At 45.2% G+C, this 11,262-nt stretch overlaps 1 protein-coding gene across 1 annotated transcript in view; it reads left to right on the top strand.

Moving 5' to 3' along the window:
* Window positions 1-11,262, top strand: part of traf4a (tnf receptor-associated factor 4a) — a 45,319-nt gene continuing 34,057 nt past the window's right edge. Inside the window, exons 1-2 of the mRNA XM_061827730.1 lie at window positions 1-27; window positions 145-2,548. Coding sequence (XP_061683714.1) covers window positions 2,406-2,548 — 143 coding nt within the window. The 5' untranslated portion in view covers window positions 1-27; window positions 145-2,405. The remainder of the gene's footprint in view (window positions 28-144; window positions 2,549-11,262) is intronic.

Below are 11,262 nucleotides of genomic sequence, written 5' to 3'. Positions count from 1 at the left end.
AACACTTCGGGTAGCAAGATAGAAAGGGTAGATAGATAGATAGATAGATAGATAGATGATAGATAGATAGATAGATAGATAGATAGATAGATAGATAGATAGATAGATAGATAGATAGATAGATAGATATAGATAGATAGATAGATAGATAGATAGATAGATAGATAGATAGATAGATAGATAGATAGTCTACCCCACCCCACCCGCGTTCTGCCTGTTGACAGCTGGGATAGACTCCAGCAATCCCCCGTGACCCTTGTGAGGATAAGCGGCTAAGAAAATGGATGGATGGATATTCTGCGAGGTAAATTAAAGGAGGGGCAGCATGGTGGAGACCAGTTAGAGCGTCTGCCTCACGGTTCTGAGGACTGGGGTTCAAATCCCCCCCCCCCCCCCCCCCATGTGGCGTTTGCGTGTTCCCCCGCTGTGCCCGCGTGGCTTTTCTCCGGATGCAGCGGTTTCCTCTCACATCCCCAAAACGTGCGTCAATCAAATTATCAAAATTGCCTGCGAGTGGGAATGTTTGTTTCTATGTGCCCTGCGATTGGCTGGCGACCAATTCAGGGCCTCCTGCCCGAAGATAGCCGTGGTCGGCTCCAGCACTCCCGCAAGACCCTTGTGAGCACAAGCGGCTCAGAAAATTATGTGGAAGTCTCTGATGGTGTGGTCGTACACACGGCTGACTTCGGTGCGGGCAGCGTGGGATCGATATGTGACCTACGATTGACTGGCGACCAGTTAGCCGGCATAGCCTCCGTCACTTCCGTGACCCTGGTGAGGATAAGCGGCTGGGAAAATGGACATGGATGCTCCGTGAGGTAAATATCTTGGGAGGGAGATGTAAGTCCTTCAGGTACTTTCCATTTCAACAGGTAAGTTGATTGAAAAATGAGTTTATTGGAAATACAGACACGGTTCACGAGTTTTCTTTCGCTCCGACTGAAGGCACCGATGTGCCGCTCCTTTAAGGGAGAAATTAATAGCAGCGTAGACGTTATGTTTTGCGAAATTACCCAAAGACCACCACACCAAACATTTTATCTCTACATCCATAACATGTCTTCCACTTTCAAAATATTCTACGTCTGTATACATCTGCTTGAAACCTTCAATCCGTCTATCCTCCTCGCCCAAAGATTCTGCTGGATATGTTTTTTAATTTTTAAGATAACGGAGGAGGGGAGGGGGGGGGCCCGAATATTCACTTCGGGATTATTGTTTTATTATTTTCCGGTTAAATCAGCAGTAGTCAAGTCATCTTTCTGCCATCTGGAAGACATGACAAAGAGAGAAAATGAAAAGGTAAAAATCTGATTCAACAGTACTTATGTACAAAATAAAAAATAATTTACAATACCCCTTATGAAAACTCGATACAACAACCCCCCCTTACTGCACTCAAAAAGCACATGAAGGCATCAATTGTCGTTATTTTCTATGCTGTTTGGATGAATAAATCATCGATCTCACCGTTTAATGTATAATTGTTTTGATGATCACGATTATGTGCTGTAGTCCTGATGCCTTAAAATTGTTTTAATGTATCATTTCAGAACCTTTTTTTTAATGTGCATGTTTCTCTAGTACCATTGTTCCCCCCAGTGGTGATGTAATGATGATGTAATGCAGTGGCAATACAGCAGGTGACATATTATTCCAATGTTTATTTTATGTATTTCTGTATTCATTTATTTGTTCAGCACAGTCATCGAGAATTTTTGTTAAAAATTACTCCACACATAAATGCATGTGTAGACATTTTGACCTTTTAATGTGCAAATGTAAATATATATTTTCACTCAATTTTTCACTCCCTTCTTTTTCAGTTCCACCTCGAGATGGCGCTGCAAGGCCTCAGGAGGATGTGTGAGCGTTATTCCTTTTTTTAAAAAAAAAAAAAAATGTTTTTTATGTCATAATTACAACAGAATGGGCATCCTACGTGCGCCTAATTAGCTCGTGCATAACGGAGTCTTTTGGGGGGAAATTGCGCGGACAAAAGCGGAATTAAAGAGGCGATCGGAGGGATAAAATGGTGTGCAGGGCTTCTTGACTCCTCCTGCTTGGAGGAGGAGGAGGCGGGCCTCGGTGCACCTAAACGGTCGGAGGCTGCTTGCGTGCTCGCCTCAGTGTGCCACCAGCGAAGCCAGCGCGAGCCCCGACCTTCACCGCCCGCAGAAGTCCGCTTCCAATCGCGCACCTTCCACTTTTTTTTTTTTGCATGCCGGACGGGCGAAAGCGCCGCCCCGGAGAGCGATCCGTCGGTCGGACGTGATCCGAGCCCTTCATCGGCGCGAAGCAAAACGCAAGGACAGAGGACTTGCGCGCAGGCCGACGGGAAGCACCCGAGCGGAGCCCGAGCGGAGCCCGAGCCGAGCCCGAGCCGAGCCGCACAAGCAGCCACAATGCCCGGCTTCGACTACAAGTTCCTGGAGAAGCCCAAGAGACGCTTCCAGTGTCCGCTGTGCAGCAAGGCCATGCGGGAGCCCGTCCAAGTGTCCACCTGCGGCCACCGCTTCTGTGACACCTGTCTGCAAGAATTCCTCAGGTACGCTTCACGGTTTTGCCTTCTCTTCCCCCCCCCCCCCCCCCCCCCCCCCCCCCCCAGATTTTGGCCTTCCAAATAAATGCGCCTGCGTTGATACTGGGGACGGCGCAGTTTCGGTTGAGCTTAAGCAAATAAATAGGACGCGTGTAGGCGTGTCCTGCTCACCTTTCCACGGCGCCGTGTTGACACTGCACAATGCCAGCGGTGCCGCGGTTCCGCTCCGTTCTTGGGCCCGTGGCACTTTTATATCACCTCGGTGCACGGCTTGCTGTGCAAAACCGGTTCGCTTTAAGTGACACGTATTTTATTATTCCGTTTTTATTTTATTTTTTTACTGTTCTCTCGTTGTGTTATTGTCGAATCCTTGACAGTTTCCTGCCTAAGAGAAGAAAAAATCAGATTGTTGTTTGTGTCAAAGGTTCTGTTGACACTTGTCTGTTATGACACCCGAAGGGCGATTCTCATAAATGTTTGACTTTTTTTGTAGTCGTGACACGTGACTGTTAAGGTTGGACTTTTGTTGTTTCCCCCGGAATCCGTGGAAGGATTTGGATCAGTGTGGACTCTCGAAGGGGGGAGGACAGGAGGAAAAAAAAAAAAAATCCCCTAAGAGTACAGAGTCTTGAGACTGGGGCGTTAGCCTGGAAGTTAAAGCTTCTGACACCTGTCTGTACCTTGTGGGAATTCTTCACGGACCACCGATCACCGAGTATACACCAGGAAAACAAGTACATGATTCCGTCCGTGTCTTGTTCTTGGAGTGGTTCGACTTCAGTATTTTGTTTGTGGCTGTGCCGTTTTGACTCCGTATTAGTTTCGATACAGTGTCTAGTCAATGTTGCGATTGCCTTTTAGAATGTTTGGTTTTTGTACCTTGGACACGTTGATGGGAAAGTTGGTCCTTTGTGGTTCCCATAGAATCCACGACTGGTTTTGGATCAGTATGCAATTGGAGAAAAATGCCCATAATGACACCTATTAGCTGTTCTACTTTTGCTTTGGAACAAAGAGTTACACGGTTACACAGCCGTTTGTGAACGTCCTTTTCAGTTCTTGAAAACAGCAGCACGAGTTTCCTTCCAGTCCACCAAGGATCTCTTTGTAGGGCACATTAGTGTAGATTTGGCCTAAATGGCTTCCTGGCTATTGGAGCCAGATGAGGCGGCTGGGGCATCCGATCCGGACGCCTGCCGGTGAGGTGTTCTTGGGCACGTCCCGCCAGAAAGAGATCCCGGGGACGACCCGGGACACGCCGGAGAGACTACGTCACTCGGCTGGCCTGGGAACGCCTCGTCATCCCTCCAGAAGAGCTGGAAGAAGTGGCCTGGGAAAGGGAAGTCTGGGTATCCCTGTTGAGGTTACTTCCCCCATGACCCGAGAAGACCGGAGAAGCGGTAGAGAATGGATGGATGGATGGATGGATGTTTGACAGTGCCCGCAAGCTTTTGGGTGTCATTTTTGCGAGGTACATTCCAGGACCCCAAAGACACGTCGGGTACGTGACCAGAGCCTGCACTTTTATAGCTAATCCATGTGATCGGTTTCAGCAGCGATTGGCAGATGTCACTCCCGAATGATCAGAATCACCAGCATCAAACCCTGATCCGAGCACCCCTATTCGGGCATGGATTTGATGGCTTCTATGACATGACCCTCCTTTCCCTGTTAATTCCCATTGAACATTTCCAATGTGATGTACGGTGATGCCTCGGTCCTCGACCACAGTCCGTTCCAGAAAACGGTTCAAAAAGTGAATTGTTCGAAAACCCAATCGATGTTTCCCATTACAATGAATGGAAAAAGAAATAATGCGTTCCAAGGCTAAAAAAATTTGGCTTTTTAAAGCTTTTTTTTTTTTTTTTAAGCTTCTCCTGATCGTAAATTGCATTGTAGAAATACATGTGTAGTTTAAATACTTAATGTATTAAAATAATTTAGGAAATACATTTAATTTTTGCTTAAACTGTATGCTTTAGTAGTACAGTACGCTAGACTGGGAGTGGATTGCCGCATTTATAGCGACTCGGCCCCTGGCCTTGTAAACCTTTTTTATTAACAAAAGTGCAAAATAACTTTACAACAGTCACTACCGGGACACGTCTACGTACAGAGGCTACGTTATACACAATAACAAAAGTGCGCTGGTTCCACCGCGCGCTTTATGTCATTTCTGGCTTTTTTTTTTCGGCGGGGCGTTCGAGTAGACATTAACAAAACGGGTCGTGGGCGGATCGACTGCTTGCGCCGCACGCGAATGTTACTTCCGGGTTTTGTTCATTCGAGTACCGATTTTCGTTCGAAAACGGAAGCAAAAAAAAATCTCGACATTTGCGTTCGAAAAGCGACTTGTTTGAAAACGGGGACGTTGGAGAACCGAGGCTTTACTCTATTTGTGAAAGTCGCGAGCCTAAATTCCGAGGGAAATTCACCAGGAAATTGTCTACCCCTTTGCAAGGCTAGTATTGGACAGTACATCCATCAGTCCGCTCGTTTGCTGAACACAATCTTTGTACAGTTACAGATTGGAATAGTGACACCTATTTTTGAAGGTTAAATATCTTTTTAGAGGTGATCTTTTATGCCTTTTGGCTTGTCCACCAATGGAATCCTTCGGCCAATCAAGACAATCCCGCCATGACCGTCTTTTGTTTGAAGCCCACGTCTGCGATTTTGCCCCGAGGTGGCGTCCATGAGAGCCAGAAGAGGTCCGATAGGGAGTCGCGAGAGAACGGGGAGGTCAGACTGGGGCAGTTCAAGGAGTAGGAAGGGAAGTGGGGGTGGGGCTGGGGGGGGGGGGACTCTCCCCCCAGTCCAGGATTAGACGACTGATGAGACTCCCAGTGTGGAGAGCACTGAGGGATCTTTCACTCGGAGGTCAGACGGGCCAATACCGGGCTTCGCTTTATAATCTGCTGCTCAATCTGTACAAAAAAAAAAAGACGTCTTTGTTCAGAAAGGCGCGTGCGATACTGTATTAAGCGTGCCTGAAAGTCTGGAATATATCTGTAATATTGTGGCGTGAAAATGAAATCCCAGATTCCGACCCCCACAAAATAAAAAAAAAAATAAAACAACAAACTATTTGAATTTTGGAGGAAGCGGCCCTTTAAACACAACCCTTGCTGCATATTAGCAAAACATTTTAAAGTTTGCAAAAATGTGACATCGATAAAATAAATACCCCCTTTGCAATTAATATGAGAAAACAAAACATAAATAAAAGGTACTGTGTTCAAACGACAACGCACGCGCCATTGAATAGTTTTAATAAACCTTTTTTTATTTTTATTTCTTTTTGCCACGGCTTCGATAAAAAGGGTGCCGGTAAAATAATGGTGTCTTTACAATAAAATAAAAATATTTATTAGAATATTTAATTTTTTAAAATTTATTATAAATTAATATTTATTAATTTTTTTTTGGGGGGGGGGCGGGTATCAATAGCCCCAATCCCATAGCGCCAAATATTCCTGTAGCTTGTCCCTTGAGGGGTCCTAGCGTTAGCGCTTTAGCTCTTGACGCACATTAGCGGTGGCGCAGTTTTATTTTGGTACGCAGCCACTCGAATTTCTGTGAAATGCGTTAAGTATGGAAATCCTGAAATTAATTAAGTGACCCAAATAAAAATGCAAGTCAGGGTCCACTGTAGTTTGTCAACTGCTAGCCGTCGACACAGGTTTCAATCACTGACATGAATTTTGATGACTTTTTGTCTATCATAACACCACGCGCGAAAAAGTGTCAAGGTGCCGTGCTGGAAGTTGAACAGGAAGTTGGCCATTTTGGTTTTCAAGCAGCCATTTTGAGCAATTTCAAGGTTCCGACTTTTCTCAAAAAGTCTTGCTAATTTGGAAGAAAGTACACGTGACGGGCTGTCTTGAACGGGGATTGTGCATTTGTTTGATTTATTTAATAATTGGAAAAAGGATGTGGCCTATCCGTAACAAATATTTGATAGATGTTTTTTTTAAATAACGTTAGCCTCAAAGTATAATTATCCAGGTCATTTTTCAATGTTTTTGGGAAAAAAATTCAACAAATGAGAATAGTCCACATTTGCAGATTATGTCAAGATCTTGATTACTTACAATCTTCTCAGATAAAAGGAAAAAAAATGATATTTTATTGATATTGTAACAGCAGGTTAAAGGACTTACGCGATTATGCTAACTGGGCTCATGATCATTTTGTGATTATTTTGAGATTTTGCTTTTGTTACATTAAGTTGTTAGTTTGCATAGATAAAGTTATATTTTAGTGAAGATCACTTTAAAAAAACGTTAATTGCAGAAATATCGGGACTAATTATGTTGATTTATTTTTTGGGGGGAGGCCGTCCACAAATGATTTGCATCTTTTCGTTTGCCCTCCATTCAACCTTCTCAACTCTTTTTTTCTTTCCTGACAGAAATCAACTTCTAAAAATACAGAAAAAGAAACATCTTTAAAAGTCATTACATTAAAAAAAAAAAAAAATGTTTTATGGGTTGTAAGAATGTTGCAGGGTTTTTTTTTTTTTTTTTTTTTTTTTTAAGCTGCCGTTCCGGAGGGACGCCTTGAGTTCAGCCAACTGGTTTGCTGTTGTTTTCATCATCATAAAAAAAGAAAAAAGAAAAATGGGGGAGGGTGGGGAAGGTTGGGGGGGCTCTTTCTTTAACTGTAACTCCAACCAGGCCTTGAAGCCTCAAGACGTGGGGGGGGGGGGGGGGAGAGTACAACCCCGCCTGGAAAGAGGAACACGGCTGACGATTAGACCGCCGAACCGTTGGGGGCGGGGGGGTCAGATAAGCGAGGCCACAATGACGAGATTGTGATGAGCTGTCAGGAAGCGCCGCTCACGCTCAAGCTCAACGCGGGTGGAAAAGCGGAACCGGGAGCTGAGCGTGCATTCCCGCGGCTCGCGTTAGCCGACCCACCCGAGTCTGTCTGGGAGTCGAGTGGCTGTCGGCTCGTACTGCCGGGGGGGGGGGGGGGGAGCGAAGGTGTAAATAGGATTTAGCGCCAGTCTGGCCCGCGTGCCTGGACCGTCCCAGTGTGACGTGCCGAACGGGGTGGGGAGGGAATCGGGCTACCGGGCAATATGCCACCCAGGCGTAGTTTTTGTAGATAGTCAACAATTCTTAAAAAAAAAAAAAAACCACTTCAAGCCATTTATTGCTGCTACCGGTTCATGTTTTCTGTCAAACTAAACATAAAAAAGACCGTTACATATTCTGTATTTCAAAGATTGGCATTCCAAATGGCTGCTAGCTTAATGCTAACATGCGAGGCCAAGTGCCATAGATGGGCTAACGAAGCTGACATCAGTGTAACAGTAAACGGCAAACACAGCATGAATATTGCGACGTGAAAATGAAATCCCAGATTCTGAGTCCCACATCATAAAAAAAAATATTAGAAATTTGGAGGAAGTGGCCTTTTAAACACAACCTGTAATGCATATCAACAAAACATTTTTAATTTTACAAAAATGTTACATCAATAAAATACTTAATATGAAAGAACAAAACTGTCCGGAACAAAACATGAATAAAAAGTACTGCGTTCAAACGAAAATGCACGCTCCATTGAATAGGTTTAATAAAATTTTCTTTTATTTTTTTTTGCCACGGCTTCAATAAAAAGTGTGCAGGTAAAATAAAGGTGTCTTTACAATAAAATAAAAAAATATTTATTGTTTTGTTTTTTTTTTGTTTTTTTTGGGGGGGGTATCAATGACCCCACTCCCATAGCGACAAATATTCCCGTAACTTTCTGACTCACTTAGTTATGAAACTCTTCTTGGTGTGCGTCGCCATGTCCGTAATATTTGTCTTTTTTTTTTTTCAGGATTATGCAAAAATGCATTTTCCTCAACATTATTTAGGTTCCCTCTGAAGAGCACCGTTCAATCGAGTCAATTTCTTGAAATGTAGCTTTTTTTTTTTTTTTAGATTTCGGCCCGCTCAAAGGAAATCCAAAAGTCGATTGCGGGCAATTTAATTGTCGGCGCGCGACGGCACCTCCTCCACTCGCGTCTCCTCTCGCCAAGTTGGCCGTCCTCTCTTCCCCCGCTCTCGATCCGAAACGGCTGCTGCAACCGGTTCCGGGCCCTGCCGGTCCAGTCGGAGGCAAGAATGCTGCTGCATGGCATTGCTGCCACCTTAATCATCCTTCCGGCAGCCTCCGTGACGCATTTTAGTCCTGCGGTCGCTCACCTTAGCCGTGTTGATTTAGTTTAGCGCCGCAGTCTCCACGTGGCTGCAGCGCTCCATTTTCTCATTTCTCATCTCTTATTCTTAGTTTTTTCGTCTAGTAATGACCGTCCCTGAGGGCCGAAATCTCCACTTTGCTCCGTTTTCTTTCTGCCCTCAGTCTCATCTTTGATAAAGCCTGTCTCCTTGCATGAAAAGTAAATACATATTTACGTGTATCAGTCACTCACATTTGAAAAATGTACTGGCGTGGTCAGTCATGCCCACGGATATAAAGCTACGAGTGTGGTCCACCAGTCATGCCCGCAGATATTAAGTTACGGGTGTGTGTCCATTCATGTCATGTCATTTTCTTTGCCGCTTATCCTCACGAGGGTCACTGCAGCCTATCCTAGCTGTCAACGGGCAGGAGGCGGGTGGGGTACACCCTGAACTGGTTGCCAGCCAATCGCGGGGCACATAGAGACACTCACAATCACACCTAGGGGCAATTTAGAGTGTCCAATAAATGTCGCATGTTTTATGGATGTGGGAGAAAACCGGAGTACCCGGAGGAAACCCACGCCGGCTCGGGGGGAACATGGAAACTCCACACAGGCGGGGCCGGGATCGAGTTTGAAACGGGTCTTCAAAACTGTGACGCCAATGCTTTACCGGCAGAGCCGCCGCCACAGGTGTGTGTTCTGTTTGCAATTATGAGTGTACCCCTTTAAGAGCGGAGGGGGGCGGTGTCAGGCGAACTAGGAAGTAGAAGTAGGCTGAGCAGCAGCTCGTTGTGAGAGACGGTGTCCTACCGTGGTTCACTGTGTTGTACCGGTTTTCATGTGCGCTGAGAGCGTGAGGCAAGTGCGCAATTGCGCAGCGGCGCAGCTTGGAGGGAACATTGGTCAAGACCACACAAAATAAGCGACGCCTTTCAATATCTGCGTATTTCTACTCGTAACAAATTTTACGTGCGGGATTTTTCGCGAAGAATCGAATTTGCGAGTGCGATGGCGATGGTGCGCGCCTGTCAAATCACAGCGACTGCTATATATATGCCATTCATAATGTCCAATCCTTACTCGATGTAAGCGCACAAATGAAGCGAGCGTAGCCGTGCACTGGAAACGTGGCCGACTTAGCGTGGCCTCCGAAACAACCAAGTCCATCCATCCCAAGCGCAACACGACAAGACGAGGATTCCTCGGAGCGAGCGGCGTTAAACGCTACGAGTGAATTTGTCCCACAAAGAGCTCGGCGTGCGCTTATGACTGAGCCTTTTGTCCACTCGCATTTTAGCACGCGATGCTAACGGGCCGCTTTTTCGCTCGACTTGCTGTGAGTGAAACGTTCTTCCCCCGATCGGGCCCTCCGGCGTTCAGCACGCCTCGTAATTACAGAAACCGTCAGCACCAGACGAAGAAAAAACAACCCAAAAAAAATGCTAATACAACGGCGCACGTTAGCCCCCGCGTGCGTCGTTCAGCGTTAATATTTTGTCAAATTGACAGAAACGCGAGCATTGCGATAAAATCCAACACAGACTCTCGTGAGCGAAGGTGATAACGTGTACAAACGTGTTTGGCTACTTCAACAACAACTCTGACCAGCCAATCAGAGGATGGAAAACTAGATTTTATTCTCATTTGAATTGTGATTGCTTAAAATGAAAAAAAAAAAAAATCACGGTCGAACGCTTTCATTGCCAGTACGTGCAGTTGTGCCTCGAGATTGGAGTTTAATTTCTTCTGTGAGTACACTTGCAACCCCAAACGCTCTTTCGCAATCAGAATGTTCCGGCTGCCTCCAACAGTTTTTCGCTTCCATTCATCGTGCTACTCCTTTTGGTATCCTTGCTTCAGTAAGATGCAAGGATATTGTCTTTTTTTTTTTTTTTTTGCAGGAGATAAACAATATTTCCCCGTGAGTATTTTCCTGTCTGTCTACATTGTTGCACCACCATTTGTGTTGAGTTGTTTAAAGTGGCTTTTCTAAAGCAGCTTTAGCGTTTTGTCATACCGCAATTTTTTTTTTTTGCTACATACAGTAGAGGATGAAATCTGTTTGGACAACAAAAAATATAATCAGACTGTAAAAAACACTGCAAAAATGAAGACAACAGATTGTTGAAGAACAAATATTAGAATTTCTTGAAAGCGCTGACGCCACAGCGGGCTAATCGGAGGCGTTTTCACCGACCAATCAGCCGCTTTGTTCTTTTTGTACAGCCGCGGCTTCGCCAGATTTCCTCTCATTAGTCCCCAAGGTGCCTAAATGGCTTCATTAAGGCTTCCTAATGACGTATTTATGCTTTATGAATTAGTTAAGCGAGAGAAGAAAAGCTTTTCTTTTTTTTTCATTGCCAGGCTGTGCACAGTCCCAGAAGTTGTTGTTGTTGTTTATCGTCTCTTTCTGGCTAACGATGCCTGCCAAGTAAATAAGTCTAATGGCGGCGTCTTCAGGGTTCGCGGCGGCGCCGCATAACGCGTCGTGCAAGTGGATGGCTCACTATTTTGCAGAGGTCGGTTGGTTCTTGTA

This window comes from Syngnathoides biaculeatus, chromosome 8 (assembly GCF_019802595.1).
Source record: "Syngnathoides biaculeatus isolate LvHL_M chromosome 8, ASM1980259v1, whole genome shotgun sequence".
NCBI lineage: Eukaryota > Metazoa > Chordata > Actinopteri > Syngnathiformes > Syngnathidae > Syngnathoides > Syngnathoides biaculeatus.
The sequence above is the reverse complement of the archived record's forward strand: the minus strand, read 5'-3'. Positions and strand labels throughout refer to the sequence as shown.